At 37.3% G+C, this 19,044-nt stretch overlaps 1 protein-coding gene across 2 annotated transcripts in view; it reads left to right on the top strand.

Moving 5' to 3' along the window:
- Positions 1 to 4,571: 4,571 nt before the first annotated feature.
- Positions 4,572 to 19,044, top strand: part of LOC593450 (oxysterol-binding protein-related protein 8) — a 45,911-nt gene continuing 31,438 nt past the window's right edge. Inside the window, exons 1-2 of one of the 2 annotated variants that reach the window (XM_030989127.1) lie at positions 4,572 to 4,662; positions 12,281 to 12,363. In XM_030989127.1, coding sequence (XP_030844987.1) covers positions 4,584 to 4,662; positions 12,281 to 12,363 — 162 coding nt within the window. In that variant the 5' untranslated portion in view covers positions 4,572 to 4,583. Of the gene's footprint in view, positions 4,663 to 12,280; positions 12,364 to 17,079; positions 17,331 to 19,044 lie in introns of those variants that run through there. The other variant, XM_030989128.1, reaches the window with a different exon arrangement.

The raw sequence follows: 19,044 nt of genomic DNA on the forward strand, positions 1-19,044 counted from the left end.
TTGATTTATTCTAGCTGTACACAAATTACTTTTTAGGAAATTGGTACACTTTCAAATCAATCATACCACCTTTTCCCACTGATTTGATACATTACAAGTAAATGACAATTTAATCTCAGTTATTTGATATGGAGGCTCGCCCAGCTTGGCACTCTTTTCAAAATGATGTTAAGAGGAATAACAAATCAAGCATCCATTTATCCATTAATAACCATTAGCGAGATTAAGTGGATGGGAAAGAAAAAGTGTTGGGAATAGAATGCATGTACTGATCAGGCGTTTGACCTGTCTATTAATCATAGAAAGGGATTCCGCCCACACAAAAAGGAGGAGGAAATGAGATCTATAGAATTTCAAAAACATCTCTATGATTACTAATTAGGTTCATATGACATTTTGTCAAGTTGAGGTCCTGGTTTTATACTTAATAATAATAATAATAATAATAGAGTATATTTATAAAGGCAAGCGCATAATAAATTGTAAATTTCTCTATGCGCTTTACAGTTCTGTACGGTCATAACAAATTTGAATATATAAACAACATTAAAACAACAATAAATGACAGATTTATCTTGTAGATCGGGACCGTGTGGCTGCACATATGGTTATAGAAATTGTAAGTTAAAGAGAAGGTTGGGTTATGGTAAAGGTAAAAAAGAAACAATGTCTGAGCTGAGGCTGCGACGAGTTGTAGTCAAATACTCAAGTAATTTTTTTTTTTTTTTTTGGGGGGGGGGGGGGGGCCAGTGCCTTGCACTGTCCAGGCCGACGCTTACCCGTGCCCGGGAGGCAGCGCCGGTATGGTTTCGCCGGTAAAAATGTTTCCCAGCTCAATCACTGTCAACTCACCACTCAGAAACTGAGACCAAATGTTTGGATTTCTGTTTGGACTCGGAGGAAAATGGATTATTCTGTCATCTTTGGTTTTAAAAATAGCATTGTTCACTATTATTATTATTATTGAATCGGCGCCTTCAAGTGCAACTCAAAGTTAAATCGCTTGACGGACTTGGGATACTTCTCCCGTAGTATGGTGGTGGCAAAAAAATATATAAAAATAAATAAAAAACATGGCGTCCGAGTATTCGCCTGTAAGCCTGGGAGTGTACTCGAGTACCTCATTACACGGTTATGCACAGTCTTAGTCTGAGCTATCTTAATTTGTTTATGTCAGTTTGTCATCCCTCACACTCACTTCAGGCAAATCAGATAAAGTTCATACATTTTTAGGATTACATTTCTCTGACGAAAATTATTTACATGCTCCCTTAATGTACTTATGGTACATATGCTTTTACACAAACCCTCAATGAAACGCACAGAGACAGATTCCTTCCTCAACAACCTTGGAATTGATAAATTTCAATTAATTAATGAAATGTGTAAATTTGAGTAGGATTGATGCAGACAATCTCTTTTTTTGAAATCATAAATAAATAAGTTCACCCAAGGTCTAGATGCCATGGTAATGACATACCGACATGTACACCCATTCCTGTACAATAAACTGGATATCAATTTTCATATGTATTTTCCAGCCAGCATAATTCCTTGGTGTGAGGCACATGAAGGCTCATTGCCTGTTCAGACTATAGAAAATTTATACGATTAAAACTTAGCGTACGGACTAGAAAACAAAACTGTGTAAAGAAAAATCATTTAAATAAACAAATTTGAAAGAGGTAAATAGACAGGACAGCTGGAAAATCATCAGGACATGCTCATGATAAGCCCCGCCCATGTCCATACAATACAACGTTCATATAGCCGACAACCATTCCTATTTTGTAGGAATGATATTTCCTATTTGTTGGCCTTAAAGCTATTGTTTTGAACCCTCAAACTTCTGTGTAAAGTGTACACAAAATAGATTGTATCCCAAATTTTGCCTTGAGAGATTGCTAATTATTGCTGCAAAAGGCAGGTATGCATTCAGCCTAGAGCGGCACCACGATTCTTTATCAAGATTTTATTCGAAACAATGCTCAAACATGATTTTTTTTTTTTTTTTTTTTTTTTTTAAAGCTTTACAACGTTTTATTATATGTTTCTTTATTTGATGTATAGCTAATCGCGGCATCATCACATCACTCTTTATCAAGATTTTGTTAGAAGCAATGCTAATCAATGTACATGATTTTTTGTTTTTGCTATACAACATTTTATACGTTTCGTTATATGATTTAACTAATCAACAATATATATTAAGCTATGCAGTGAATTGTTGTCGGCTGAATGCAGCTAACACTGATTCCCGTTCCCTAGGAACTGCACTTTGTCCAAAAACAAGGGTGTAATGTTACATAGTCTGCAGAGCCATAAGGCCTGTTTTCACTATCTCGAGATTGCCAAATATCCAGCTATTTGAACTATCCCGATCGCAACTATCCAGCTAATTTGCGTCTTCATCAGACCGAAGTAGCAATTAGCGGGATATTTGGTCGGGATTGTCCTCCCAAAATATCCAGCTATTCGTCCGGTGCGTTTTTACCAGACCGAAGACTCGCACTTTGCGCTAACGCTGAGCAAAATATCTCGAGCTAATTTCTCAAGGTCGAGTTTCAAGTTTCGAGGTCGAATCTCGAGCTGATGAAGACGCGATTTGTAACTTCGGGATTATTTCCCAAATCAGAAATAGCGGGCTATTTGGCAATCTCGAGATGATGAAAACACGCCTATAGTAGCTTCGTACATGGATGATGTATGTTTACAGGATCACTAAGTGTATCCCAAGGCTTGTGTTACCAGCAGCATTATAGAGTGTGCAGGTTCAGTCAGTTGCCTAGATCATGACAATCAGAATATTCCATTTTTGAGCATGTATAGTGCAGAATATAACACATCTACAAGTGCACTTCTAAAGGACTTTGGATTCAATTATATTTGTTACAAGAGATAATGCTTCAGGTTTATTTTTAACATCTCGTTTACTCCTTGGGCGTTTTTTAGCCAGTTGCCTAGAATAATGTGTAATAACGGCAGTACTTTATATCCCATTCATTTAAAGTTTCCTAGGTTATAAAAATCAGAATATTCCATGCGTGTGCAGTAAAGCCCGTGATTTAACAACTCTACAAGTGCACTTCTAAAGGACTTTGGATTCAATTATATTTGTTACAAGAGATATTGCTTCAGGTTTATTTTTAACATCTCGTTTATTGGGCGTTGTTCAGCCAGTTGCCTAGAGTGATGTGTATATTAAGTTACAACACTGTAATAACGGCAGTACTTTATATCCCGTTCATTTAAAGTTTCTAACAATCAGAATATTCCATGCTTGTGCATGTACATGTAAGGCCCGTGATATAACATTTCTACAAGTACTCTTCTAAAGGACTTTGGATTCAATCAAGTGATATTGGGATTTCTTCAGCCAATTGCCTAGAATAATGTGTAAAATAACATCAGTACTTGTATCCAATCCATTTAAAACATGATTGCAGTTATTATACTGTAGCGTCTCTATTTGCTTCCAATGCACTTGGGATTACATCTCGACTAGTGATGTCCGTGTAGCTTTGTGGCTCTTTGGAACTTTTCTATGGGTTTTCAGGCGTGAGGATAGAACTTTTTACTCGGCAGTGTCTCCAAGTCTTGAAGAATCCTTGTCTGTTACCTCTCTGTCTACTTTGTGGAAATGTTATGCTTAAAATTCTTTCTTTTCATGTTTGAATCTACTCTTCAGAAGGCAAATTTCATCGTTGTACAGTATATGCAGCTGTTCAGTATCACCTAGTCGTGATGATGGATTTGTTTTAACAGTTGATCTTCCTGGATACTTTTGATCCCCTGACATTTCATTGAGTGAGACATGATGATAATAATGACAATTTCATTTTACCTCACTGCTAAGAATTTAAGAAAGAGCATCCTGTAGATGAGCAAGCAGTCACCCTACAGCTTCAAGTCCTATCCGAGGGACTGGGTAGGACTCATCAGGGACATGCCATTGAAAGTATCCCAGGCCTAATTGAGGATTGACATGTTAACAGGTTTCAAACCTTGTGACTTCCGGGTTACGAGACCGCCTCTCTTCTACTTACCTATCGTGCCTTCTTGCACTTTGAGCGAAGATTGTTGTCTTGAATCATTGCCGAGAAACCAGGCTGTACAGTTGAATACAGAAATGGAAAAAAGTGCAATGACTGCTATCATTAATTGATGTTTTTTTCTTTACATTGAAACACTACAAGTTGATCTGGATAATTTGAATGCAGATCATTTGAATGCAGATCATTTGAATGCAAATGATTTGAATGCAGATGAGTTGAAATGGAGGGGGAGCATTGACTTATTACCATTGGATGAACATGATGAGAATCATCGACGCTAGTCTGCATTCACAAACCCTTATCCATGCCTGTGTGTTACAAAGTGTCTGAACTGTAAGACTAAACAGACGGTCTACTGCACTCAATAGTACTAGAGCTACGCCTGACACTTCAACAGAGACTGACAGAGCTAGGCTTTGCTTGAGGCTGGATGGAACCAGAGTCTGTACTTGCAGACTACTTTGAAGCTGCATGTACTATTAGGCTGTTTGATTAATTTGGAATTAGCACTCGTTAGCATTGTGAAGCATGCAGCGGCTCAAGATTGAAGGCAAACCAAGAGGACGATCAAAGAGTCATGCCTTAGTTGCCCCAGGCATACATGTAGGTGAGTAATAAAGAATGAACGTTATGTGCAACATCTCCACTTGTCCTGTATTTCATTTCTCATAGTAAATTTCTAATAAAATTACATTTCTTGATGTGGTTACATGCAAAGGGAGGGGAGGGGCTGTTGATATTTTAGGGCATAGGTGAGTATTAAAGAATGAACTTATGTGCAACATCTCCATTTGTCTAGTATTTCATTTCTCATCGTAAATTTCAAGTAAAATTATATTTCTTGGTGTGGTTACATGCTAGGGGCAAGGAGGGGATGTTGATATTTTATCCCTGTCTTGGATTTACCTTTTGAGGTTGGAATTTGTCATATACTCATTGTGACAAATATACATGTAGTCCTTCTGGAATGGATAAGAACTTGTTGGCTTGCCTTTACGTCAATCACTCATTCCATTCCCACATCCCCAAACAATTTATAGATAAAAGAACATCTTTGCAGTACTTGTTATATATGAAATTTTACTCCTTAGTTTACTCCTTAATAAAATAGCATTCAAAATATGTTTGCTCCTTACAAAGCATTCATTGGTCAAGCCCCAAATTATTCATCTGAATCATTATCAGATCTATAAATTCACATCCATATGCTCGTAACTTGCAAAGTACACAGGACAAGCTGCTTCTAAAGCTACCTCACACAAAAACAAATTAACAGTAACTCTTGGAGATGTGGCTACAGTTGCGCCACTTCAAAGCTTTGGAATAACCTACCACTAGACATAATAAAAGCCTCATCTGTTGCTGTCTTCAAAGCTTTGTTGAAGACGCACTTGTTTTCAGGAGCTTTTAAATGTTTGTTTGTCGCTCTACATGACTGTAGCACTGTTTACATGTACCGTAGGTGTTTTGTTTTCATTATAGTGCAGTAGAGATATTAGCTGCCATATATAAATTGATCCAATTAATATTATTATTAAATTGGAAGTTCGTTCATTGCCAGCGTTGGCTAATGTCCCAAGTATTTCTAACCCGCCAGCATATTCAAACGTGTGATATCTATTTACAGAAGGAGTAATAGAAGGTGATGTTTTGAATCAGCTTGCCAATGTAAGCAATGAAGCTTAGCACTACGACCTCCCTGATGTGCTGACAGAATGTGCCACATTCAGAAAACATACAGGAAATTAAAGGGGCCCATTCACCCCCCCCCCCCCCCAAGAATATGTCCGGGATTCTTTCCTCATAAATTCAAAACAACAGCTTCTAATAATACTTCTTTAAATAGATATTACATGTTTGAATATGCTGGTGGGTTAAAATCACTTGTGAGATTAGTATGTACTCAAGCTCTTGGTGTTTAATTGTTAACGCTCAGTACATGTATGTACCTTGATAAGAAAATCATTTTCCCCATTATTTCTGTATATGAGTTCTAAACCAATGTTCCTGTTTCATACATTTTGGAGAGTGATTTTACAGCATATGTTATCTAATACAGTGACCATTGTATATAAAAACCACTCAAGGAAGACAAGGAATGTGGTTGTTTCAGGGAGGTTGTCTTTATGTACAGGTTCTTGTAATACATGTTTTAACGACAAACACTATTTATGGGGAAACAGAAAATGGGGTCTTTATTATAGACAGGTGATCTTTGAAAGCGGTCTTTAAAGCAGATTTCACTCTACAATAATACATTTTTAATGTTTGCTATTGGACCCCCTTTAATATAAATCAACGTTTTGAGTGACTGACGTGTCATCTAAAATTAAGGTTGAATTGCACAGGATGTGATCAAAAGCGCTTGAGCCTCTCTAAGCCCAGTTGGACTGTTATGACGATGTTCTAGAAAGAAAAAAGTTTGTTTATACCGCACTGGCTGGAAGTGCCCACTTAGGTCATGGGTGATTTTAGGATAGATTCTAACTTTACGCAATTCTGATGAAATCGCTATACGTGGCGGTTTGCAGTCAATGTTGCCGATATTTGTACTGAACATGATGTGCTGTGTTGTTAATGGAAGTTGTATTCCATGATAGTTTGAGTGTTTTGCACTGTGAAAACGGGCAGATTGTGAGCAGCAGTTTGTGAGCAATATTTCCATTTGGGTTTGCCACTTTCAATGAGGATTTATTAAGTTGCAGAGATTGGATATTGTTTGTGATAGAACATGTGAAAACTAGCAACAATTCTTTGATCTTGATAAGTGTATGTAAGTACATGTGGACTGTATGTTTAGGTATTCCTTTCTATGATATACCGGTAGGTCATTTTTCAATTTCCAACTCATTTTCATACTTTCTGGGGCAGGATACAGGATGTTGGAAGTTGGAACGTCCAATTAGAGACAAATTATGAGACATTTTCATACAAGGAAGTCAGAGAAATAATATGATATATATCAGGGCCCTCGGAGAGAACAGTAAGGTTACCCTGCATAAACATGACACAATATTATTATTATTATTATTATTATTATTATGAGGAAAAGCTGCAAGAAATTATATAAATTGAAAGATAATATACTAAGGGGTTGTACAAATGGTGTACATTTTGTGATGAATAGATTTTAAAACTATTTTTGTTTGGGGGGTGGGGGGGGGGAGGGGGGGTTGTATTAGTTGAGCCACCAAGTTGTTTAATATTCCCATAATAATATAGTAAACAATGTTTACATCATTCAGTCTCTGGAATTCTCAAACATGTATAGGTGACAACGCCCAAACCGTTGTCTGTTGGATACAGCATTTCCTTATCGACTTTCACTCACACTGCATGGAAGCAAAATTGCCTCAAAATGATTAATTAGGGTGCAGCTGTTGATGCAACAAGTCTCACACATTTTCCATGTCTGAATTTTTGATTAGCATCATAGCATGTGATGTGCAACCATGAACAGCAAGGGTTATAGTCGTAATGATTATGGAATGGAATGAGCCTCAGTGCAACCTCTTTATAACGAGGTACTCAAGACCATGGAAATTACCTTGTTATATCAGGAATCTTGTTATATATATCAGGGTAAAAACAAAAGCTGGGATCAGAAAAATCACTTTGTTGAATAAGATACCTCATTACATCAGGGCTCTTTATAATGAGGTTCCATTGTAGCTTTTTCATGAGGTTTCATTTATTACTCTTTTTTTCCACTAGATTATACCTTATATGAAATAAAAACACATGACAAAAGAAGTGTTTTATCCTAATTTATTTGAAAATCATTACGAACTGAATATATTATATTGCAATATAATGGTATGTATACCCTGCTAGTTATGCAGCTTAATGATGGGCTATTTCACATTATGATTCTTACTGTTTGTGAAGGTGTACAGTGGTGTACATGTACATGTATACTCTGCTCATTTTCCTCATACATGTATATTTCCATTTACGTCTTACAAATGTCATATTGTCTTTCAAGTTTCATTCAACTTTAAAGTGTTATGATATGTTAACAGCAGTGAACTTCATGTTTATGTATGTTCCAGCAAATAATAAGAGATGGGAGCAAAGGGTAAGATAGGTTCAGAAAGCTACAAAAATGAGAAATGAGGACTAAATTTCACTTGTTCTATAGAACAAATTGAAAAAGAGCTGTAGACAAAAAAAGGAATTATTTTATGACACTTAAATGCATGAACATTGTAAGGGTACTAATGGACATCACATATGAATAACATTTACAGTTTACATCACTGCATTTTTTAAAAACTTCTTTTATCTTAGTTCTCCTCCTCATACATGTAGCATCTTACATTTTGATTGTCCTCAATATTATCACCTACAGAGAATTGAAGTGAGCCCTCTTGTGTTGAGAATGGGCCAGCAGAAGCAGATTCAGAGTCGATGGTTACGTGCCAATACCAAGCGCTGTCGACGGTCGTGTAAAAAAATACTCTTAATATTATGAAAAATCAAGCTTGCCATTTAAAGGGGAAGTCAACCCTGATATTAAGTTGGTTTGAATAGAAGCAGGAAAATGAGAGGAACAGGTCAGTGAAAGTTTGATAAAAATCCAATTAAAAATAAGAAAGTTATGATTATTTGAAGGTGCGATTAATCAAATTGGCAACTACGTGTATGTGACGTATCTTGCAAGCTACCCTCCCATTTGCCCTGAGTTGTGATCAGTTTAAACACAAATTGGCAACTCTGTACATTTTCAACCATACATTCTGATTCAACCTAAATATGATTATTGCAAATATGTTTCTCTACAACATTTCGTCCCTATTTTCACGAAGTGACGGTAGTGAGGAAAATCGTAATGCAAAGTGAATGCAATTTTTTTCACTACCGTCACTTCGTGAAAACAGCGACGATTTGTACAATTTTCTTTTAAAAATATAGTTAATTAATTATTTGGAACAGAGCAAATTGGAAAGAAGAACCTCAAAAGTAAAAAAAATGTTCCATTTGGTTGATTCAAATTGTCAAAATTCATAACTTTCTTTTGTTCATTAGAATTTCTTCCAACTCTCACTGGTCCAATTTCTCTCATGTTCTTTTCTTTAAATTTTGTTAAAAGCAACTTAATAGCAGTGTGGACTTGCCCTTTAACCAGCTAATGAATGCATTTGACAATCTTGAGCATCGTGAATGCATGTGTTCATCTGAAATTCTTAATCTTGATCTATTTATGGTTAACCTTTCTCTTATAGTTATAGACAGGTTTGTTTTTGAATCTTTTTGTATTTGATCTCTTCTAGTAGGGAGAATCTTTCCTAATTGGTACTTGTAGGTCTTCTTGGTTGCTAACCATGCATGCGCTGTAGATTCATTATCATTTGCTTGTAGCCAGAAAGGCATTGGCTGGGCTTAACTGTAAAGTGACATATAATATGTTCATCTATGAAATGGATTTAAAGTTAAAGTGGAGGTCCATTGATTTAAATTGTATCAATCAATACATATGAAAAGGAGGTTAGATCAAACAAATTTTTAAAAATAAATTCCCTGCTTGGAAACATTCAAAGTAATGATTATTATCAACTTTAAAATGGTAAAATATCGCCCCACTTCTGCACTGAGTTCCCCTTCACTGTAGCTGTATTTCACGTAGCTGTATTTCAACAATTTTATTTAATTTATTGAAAGCGTGTACATGTACTTTAAAAGATCTTTTTCTTTTGGATGACCTCGATAACAATTATCTATTCATACTATTTGAATTTAGGAAAAGGTTCTTTGATTAGTGTTAGATATTGATTTGCAGAGGGATGGCTGACAGAGCATGTTTTGTAGAACCATAGGGAATATCATCTGTTCAGAGCCAGAAGGGTGTTAACTCATATATTTTAAGAGAAGGTTGAGTTCTGGGAAGAGGTGAAAAATAATTCGTGAACTTTATCATTCTTATTATGCAAGTGTGGAAGAACATCAGATAAGACATGTTCCCTGAAAAGCATGGCTCTTCAAATGCCTTCATATTCTAAAAATGTCATGTAACATCGTAAAACTCGGGGGGGGGGGGGGGGTAGGTTTTTTACGCCACGTGTTCGTGTAGTCCCACATCTTTCTGTGTACAGTGTTTGTAACTTTACCAAGACTTGGCCAAATTTCTTATCATTTTGATGATTCCAGAACCTTGCAAGACACACAAATTCTTATATGCTAGATGATCAACCTTTTCTGGGCGATTCCACACCGTTTCTTTCACAATGCAATCGCATGACCAGAACTCAACTTCATCTTTAAACAGAGAGATAATTCTCTTCTATAGATCTACAAACAGATAATATACCTGGTACTATAATACTTGTTTACCTGTACTTAGATGTAGGCCATGGTATGAAGCCTACAGCTCTATGTATGTAATCATGTCTGCCGATGTCATTAACTAATTGTTATCTGGTTTAGGGTGAAGCCATAAAGATCTACTCTAAAGGCTCATTCACATACCATCGTAATTAGGTGGATTGCTGTTTGGTCTACACCCAGTTTGACTCTACCCAATTAGTCTATTCCCATATGGTCTACACCCAGCCTGTATAATATCCACATGGTCTAATGATCATTTCGTCATCTTATCATTTGGTCTAATGACCATTTAGGCTTAAAGCCATTTGGTCTAATTTCCATTTGGTCTAATTCCTAGTTTGTCTTATGCCCATTTCGTCTACTATCCATACGGTCTAATAGCCATTTGTTGATGATTATTATTTATGATTAATAAACCAGTAATTACAGTAGCTACAAATATTTACCCCTGTCGGAGAGAGAGAGAGGGGGAGGAGGGGGGGGGGGTTAAGCATAAAGTGCTTCATATCTTGGTAATTCAGAATACATACTATATTACCACAGATTAGTCAACTCCATGTAGTACGTGTACAACTTCAGATGCATGCAGCTACATTTTTCACCGCTCATTTAAAATGAGTTATTTTTAATAGTGCACAGTAAAGCGTGGGAGTGTGGAAAGGAAGGGAGTGGGTAAGAAGGAGAGAGGAGGAGGAAGGGGGGGGGGGGGTAGCATACTGTGCTTCACATCTTGGTATTTCAGAACACACAGATTACGACGGATTAGTGAACCAGTACAGGTACGACTTTTGATGCATGTTGCTACGTTTTCTCACCCCTCATTTAAAATGAGTCATTTTTTATAGTGCACAGAAAAGCGTGGGAGTAAACGTCAGCATTACATGGATGTGAACAAGCCTTAACCTTGCATGTAGTCTTGCACTATTGCTGGGATAATTGACATACATGTAATTACATTACCATCTCACAAAGCTTTGAGATGGTTCTTACCCGAGGGAGATAATTAGATCAATTGAAAGGACGAGAAGGGGAGAAGGAAAGTGGCTGAGATGGAGAGAGAGAGAGGGAGTGGTTGTGGAACAAACATTTAGAGAAATTGAAATACTTTTCTAGGTTCATTCATCAGACGATAGACTGATTGATGATGTGCATGTATGCTTGATGTATGAGAAAGAGAGAGAGAGAGAGAGAGAGGGAGGGAGATAGGGAGAGAGAGAAAGAGAGAGGGAGGGAGAGAGAGAGAGAGATGAATGGAAGGAGGAGAGGGATTAAGGAGGAGAGAGGAAGGAGAGATAGAGAAAGAGAGAGTAATTAAATGGTTGGTGCTTGGTCGACTGCTCAATCATGAGAGAAACTCACAGTTAACAAAGAATGATTTCTCTCTTGATTGATACTGTACATTCATGTCTTGATAAATTTAAAGCAGTATTTTTTTGATAAAATGCATGACCGCCCCCCCCCCTCCTCAAAAAAAAGGCTACAAATGAAATGTACCAATCACCAAATTAAATAATTTGTTTTTTATGTTAATAGTAGTCCCACGTTGTACTACTACATTCAAAACATCACTTCTGTGAAGAGATTTTGCAAGTTCAAATACCTCTCAATAAACATAAAGTGACTGGTGAGTAGACTACTTGACGCACACATACACACTTTCTTAAAATAGGACTCGAAAAGAACCCCAGACCGACTTGGGTTCTGTGTGCAGGATAAGTTTTTTAGAGGTTGGTAATGATATTGATTTCATTTGGTGATTGGTATACTTCAAAAGAAATCTCATTTAATTGTGGAGATCAAAACAGAAATATTGCACATGTGCACGAGATGATAGACCATGAGTCTTGAAAGCTTTCCTAAATGTTAGTTATTTATGAAATTTTATTGTTGTTGCTATGCAGGGCAAGGCGCTGAAGATCAGGATGAGTTCTTCACCCGGGAACTCCTTCGAGCCTCCACAAAGTTCCAGGCCCAGCGGAGTAGGGTAAGTCTATAATGATAAGCATTTGAAGTTTGCCTTTACAGTCAATGTGTTTTAGTTCGAAAACTATGCAGATCTCGGACCATATTGAATCCATTACTTGAAATATGTCAGTGTTGTATTTATCATTTAGGTTAGCTAAATAAAATTGCTCAAGTCTTCAAGTCTGGGCACTTCAAATTGGCTGAATCAGTTATTTCGTTGTGATGTAGTGCCTGTCAACTTTCCCATTTGTTTCAACACACAAAATGACTTAATTCCATTTTTTGAAATCTAAATGTATGAAATAGGAGGGTCTTTTTTTTTTTAAGAGGACCTTTAATAATATACAATCCATACTTCAAGCAGTGCCCAAGGAGAAGCCGCTTTATAGGAGAAATTTGTGATATTTTTGTTTATAAATAGGAATATAGTATATTTTGTTGGTTTAGCCTCATTTTTTATCATACTCATTAAGCATTTTTTTCAGCTTGTATACTTTGCCCTGCCTCTCCTAATTGCTCATTAATTTGTCAATACTATTTGTGTGTATCCTACTTTCATTGGGCTGTCCCTGGTGTTGTTGTTGTTTTTTTAAAATCTGTTTCCTTGTTGTTGTAGCATTTTATTGTAGCATTTCAAGGAAATAATTCTTATCAAGTTTCCTATTTACCTCACCTGGGTGGAGAGTGGCAAATTTAGATTACAGTGTCTTGCCAAAGGATGCAAATGCTATGACAGGGATTCAAACCCTATACCTTGTGCTTCATAGTTCAGAGTTGGAGACTTATCCACTAGACCATGGCATCTTTGTGATCTTTGTGAAACACCCCCCTGGGTCGAGAGTGGCAAATGTAGATTACCGTCTTGCCAAAGGACACATGTGCTATGATAGGGATTCAAACCCTATACCTTGTGCTCCATAGTCCAGAGTCACAGACTCATCCCACTAGACCATGATGGCACATCCACATGTCAAATGAACTCTTCAAATATTGTTTCTTTGGACAATGTTTATATACAAGCTTTTATTATGTAATTTCCCTGATTTGAAGAGGCTATTATCAGTCTATCAGTCTTGGATTTGACCGTGTCTCATGACCAGAGCTATCCTGTCTCGTAACCGGTATATTGCAATTCGTCTACTCCCCGATTGGTCTATTTCCATATGGTCTACACCCAGCCCGTCTACTATCCACATGATCTATAATCATTCTGTCTCCTTATCATTTGGTCTAACGACTATTTAGGCTAACAGCCATTTAGTCTGATTTTTTTTGTTTGGTCTACTCTCCAATCAGTCTATTGTTTATTTAGTCTAATTATCAGTCGGTCTTATTCTCAGTAGGCCCGTCTTCACTATCTCGAGATTGCCAAATATCCAGCTATTTGAACTAACCCGATCGAAACTATCCAGCTAATTTGCGTCTTCATTAGATCGAAGTAGCAAATTAGCTGGATAGTTGGTCGGGATAATATCCCAAGATATCTCGGTCTAGTTTGCAAAATATCCCACCATTTCCGAACTAGCGGGATAGTTTGCGACCGTCTTCATTAGACCGAAGTACGGAGTCAAATATCCCGATCCCATCATGCACAACGATTTCCGTTTTTCCGTGTTTACTAGTTGTACCAGCGCGCTGAGCGGTATAGATCGCATGTGCGCCGGAAATCGTTGTGCATGATGGGATCGGGATATTTGACTCCGCAAACTATCCCGCTAGTTCGGAAATAGTGGGATATTTTGTAAACTAGACCGAGATATCTTGGGATATTATCCCGACCATCTATCCAGCTAATTTGCTACTTTGGTCTAATGGAGACGCAAATTAGCTGGATAGTTTCGATTGGGATAGTTCAAATAGCTGGATATTTGGCAATCTCGAGATAGTGAAGACACGCCTAGTTTCTCCAAAGCCCATAAGGTCTAATAATATTTTATGGTGATTATTTATATAGACCATATGGATAGAAGACAAAATGGACATTCGACTGAAAAATATGTAGACAAAATGATTATTAGACCAATTGGGAAGTAGACGAACTGGTTGTAGACCAAACAGCAATACACCTGTAATGTGCCCTTATTTGAATGGCTATTATTAGTGTACCATGTCCTTGTGTTATGACCTCTATCCTGTCTCATATCCTGTGTTAATCTAATCAGGAAAGGCTTCCTTGTTTATGCTCACCAGGCCTGTTTTCATCAGCTTCATTTTGCCAAATAACCCGATATGTTAACTATCCCGATCCCAAATTAACCAGTTAATTTGCGTCTTCATCAGCCCGCAGTTGCAATTAGCGGGATATTTGGTCGATAAAATATCCCAAGAAATCTTGGTCTTGTTTCCTAAATATCCTGCTATTTGGGAAGTAGTGGCCTAATTTGCGCCCGTCCGAGCTAGTTGTGATGAACATATTGGTCTGGTGAGGACGCAATTTCCAGCTTTGGGATAATATCCTGAGTCTGAAATAGCGGGTTATTTGGAACTCGAGCTGATGAAAACAGGCCTTTTGCCCACTCACTTTAACCCCTTCTCAAAGCTTATGTGTACAAATAATAACAATGGAAAGTGCTCAATTATATAGCGCATAATAATTCGTAGAATTCTCTATGTGCTTTACATTTTTCTAAATCAGAACATAGAATACATGGATATTAAAGCAATGTGTACTTTTGGTAAGCCCTCCGACATGTACAATTTGGTCAGATTTCATTGTGTTAGATGATACTGATGAATGGCAAGGTACTAGCAGGACAAACAAATAAACAAAAAACTAAGTTCCCGGCCTGGGACATTTTTCCGAACAACATCCTAATGTTGGGTCGTATTCCTTTCATAGGCACAGGAAATCATAAATTCACGTTGTTTGCAATTCAGCTCGTTCAAAACATGCATAAGAAGTCATGCTAATATTTTCACGAGTTCTAAATTTGATTGTGCTTGTCGATCTTAGTGCGAAATCCGTGAATATTTCTACTTTTACGGTCATTTCTTTTTACATTGTATCTGTGAAATTTAGATTGGAAAGCGCCATTTAAGAAGAGCAGTACTCTGCCTCTGCATACACTACATACCTCATACATGTACAGGTATATATTGAGGGACACACCCTACTTATTGAGATAACATGTGGGCTATATGCAGTGTACATGTGGAAAAGATGATGGCTTTAGCAGGGCAGTAGAGTACCAATTAACTTACAATAGTTGACTTAATGTCATTAACTCCATGTAAGTTGCTTAACTAACCCAGGCTTACATGCTGTTTCCTCAGTTTAGAAGGTGATCCTTTTTTTGACAGTGTGAAAAACAGTTTCAATATAATCATATTTCAAGGTCTTATAGATTAAACTATTAATGGCTCACAGAAATGACAGAATCCATTTGATTATTCTGATTGGTGACGTACATGAATGTTACATTCAACACATTGTAAAGGAATAGTAATAAAAAACAACACTCTGTCCAATTTCCTTTCTAATTTCTACATTAAATGTTTATATTATTATTATTATATATAAATACACAGAAAGGTATTAATAGTTTCCTATGGGCTTTTAGGGAATAATATTAGATTCTGTTTATAGAGAGATATAACTGTCAAAATGACTATCTACAAAAAATATATTATTTAGTTGTTGTTTTGATATATTTTAAACACTACCAAGTGGATTATTACAGCCCCCTTTCCAAAGTAGGTATATATGAGTTAATAAGTATTTGGCTGAACAAATCAATAAATCAATCAATCAATCCAGAAAGAAAGAAAGGAAGAAAGAAAGAAAGTAAGTTATTAGAAAATAAGGGCAAAAAATGATGTTAATATGTCCCTTTAAAAGTGGGTGTGTCTCAGTGATATTGTTTAGGCAAAATATCAGGTGACCTGAACAGAGGGCAGCTTACACACAGTCTAGTGATTGTGGTATTGACAATGACTAGTCTTGAAGAGCATACCAAATATAAACTAATAGATGTGAGTTTCAATGCACATAGTGCTTGGTCATTATCGGTTTTAATAAATATATGTCTACTGAAAACCTTTCTTTACTTTACTTTAACTGAGTCATTGCAGTTTCTAATGACCAGTACTTTGAATCTAACATGGCTTCCTTAGACCCTTAAGTCGGTCTTAAACCTTCAGTCCTGTGTCTTCTTTGAACACAATTCAATATCTTTGCTGTAAACCATTCCTATTTCGAAAGAATAATTCCTATTATTTGGCCTGTAGTAAAGTGTTAGGAACCCTAAATTCCTCTCTTTTATTCAATTCTTCTGTGTAAAAGCATCTAAAAATGGATTGTTTTCCTAATTTCCCTTGAGAGATTTGATTTGTTTCAATGGAAGGTTGGCAGGTATGATGTATACATTGTGCTTCTGACAGCATTCAGCCATTGTACAGTGTGTGTGTGTGTGTAATTGGGTTTTTACAGACATGTATCAATCAGATATGATTATTTACATCTGTGGACCGACCTTTAACGCCACCATCGAAAGACATGACTCAGTTTCGAACCTGCGTCCTCTGCTGAATCAGTTTGTAACTTCAATTGTTAGCTGGATTACAGGCGCACGCCACAACGCCCAGTTACGCAAAAGGGTCTTGTATGCTAGACTAGCGAATGAAGCCCTACAGTTGGTGAACGGTGAAAGCAAGCAAGCAAGCGCAAGGGCATGTTGTGTGCAGGAACAGCCGTGACTGAAACAGGAAAAGAGAGAGAGCGAGACAGCCGAGACTGAGAGAGCATTAGCAGTCCAGATTATATACTCCAGCTCTCATTGCAAGTCCATGCCAGACTGAGTGAGGTATGCCGTATAGTAGAACAGCTGGTCTGGAGTGTGGTATGCCCTTGCCTTGATTGAGAACAGCAACACACTCCTCTCCCTCTCTCCTTCTGTTAATCTTCCTTGACATGCTTCCGTGAAGTCCATGGTGCACATCGAGCATTGAGAGACGCGGGACCAGAATACAACTCTGCCTATGCTCAATGTAAGTGTTTACAAGGTGGATAAGATACAGCAAGCATTCTGCTAGCTGTACGTGTATCATGTAGAGTCTGTCTCCAGTGATTGCCTTGCCTTGACATTGTGCAGGTAGGTTTGAACCAATGCCTTTACATTGTGCTCTCATCAAGAAGGAGACGATGTTCCTGTATTCTCTGCCGAATTTTGAAGTGATTCATCATGATTGAACCCTCCCGTGATCAACGTGGTGGCTTTCACTATCAGCTTGCGTCAAGGAGACAATTATCTCCTTAGTCATATTATGTTTCCTCCACATTTAATGTGTATGAATATTATTGAGTGAAAGATTTGTGACTTCGGTATTTGTCTTTAGCAATTTGCTGCCAACTAAATTCTGTTGGCAGTCAGACAGGCCTTGTTTCTCTCCTGGCATTGATAACAAGCTTTAAAGTGACCTTTGACCCCTACCTTCAACGAGAACTTGGACTGATCATGGCTGAAGCCATGGTGTGCCATTTCTGTCAACATACACATTACATGTAGTTTGACTTGCTTGGAAATCTGCCACCCACTCACCAAAAGGCCAAGTAGAAACTAGAATTGATTCAATCATATTTTCTCGTCTGGATTTTTCAAAACTGAGGAGGAGGGAGTGCCATGTCATTCAACATTTGATATTTTCTGTACATTGAAATGCTATGAGTATCAAGTTAATTTCAACATACTGTAAGCTCTGTTCATTTAATGTCATACGTAGCACCGTAGAGGCTGGAAACATGGTGAAACTTCATTTTTTGTTTGTTAACCACAGCGTCTAGATGTCTTCAGAGCAGCATCTCACGAGACCGTCCAAGTTCACGACATCCCATTGAAATGCTTGTATTAAGTTTAACTTCGGTTTCAATGGGATGACAGTGAATTTGTACTTATGACGGTTTCGTGAAACCCTGCCCAGATTGTTATTCATTACATTTCAGAACAAATGAATCAAATATAAAAATTGAAGCAGGCCAACAAAAATGGGAGGAAGGGTTGAGAAACTAGAAATCATTTGTATTTGGCCTCATCTACACATAAGGAGAATATATGACAAATATATACCTTGCTAACAGTTGAAGCAAGCTATATTCTGCAGAGTAATTCCCCTATACAAATTTAAGCTCCCTGCGAGCTCGTATTATGCTCGTGTTAAGCTTAATAAGATCGTTTTTTAGGCTATAACTAGGAATCATTTTTATTTGGCCTCATCTACACGTAAGGAGAATATATGACGAATATGCCATACTAACAGTTGAAGCAAGCTATTTTCTGCAGAGTAATGCTCCTAACTAAGTGCATTGGGGGATACATATTGATGCAGCTAATGAGAAGAGCTTATGGCCGAGGCAACTCAGCTCTGCAGTGTGTGTGTATGCAGTGGGGTTCATAGTGATAGCTATATGAAGAGGAGCTGTAGTCATGCTTCATTAATGATTTCTCTTTGCTCCTCCGGCAGGCCAGGCTACCTATCTTCCTTATCTCATTCCTCTATGAACCTCCTTGAGTCTATTTTTGATCACCACTAAACAAACATCAGGTTTGGAGCATTAGATTTTACCAATTTTTTAAGATATTGGGGAAGGTTTTAATACTTTGATTAAATTCTTTTTGCAACAATATTCTTAATAGTTTATGATATAAAATGGGGTATTTGTTAGGGAGCATCCTTATGGCTGTCACGTGACACTTAATGATTTGTT

Source organism: Strongylocentrotus purpuratus, unplaced genomic scaffold, assembly GCF_000002235.5.
Source record: "Strongylocentrotus purpuratus isolate Spur 01 unplaced genomic scaffold, Spur_5.0 spur5_scaffold_18, whole genome shotgun sequence".
In the NCBI taxonomy this organism is placed as follows: domain Eukaryota; kingdom Metazoa; phylum Echinodermata; class Echinoidea; order Camarodonta; family Strongylocentrotidae; genus Strongylocentrotus; species Strongylocentrotus purpuratus.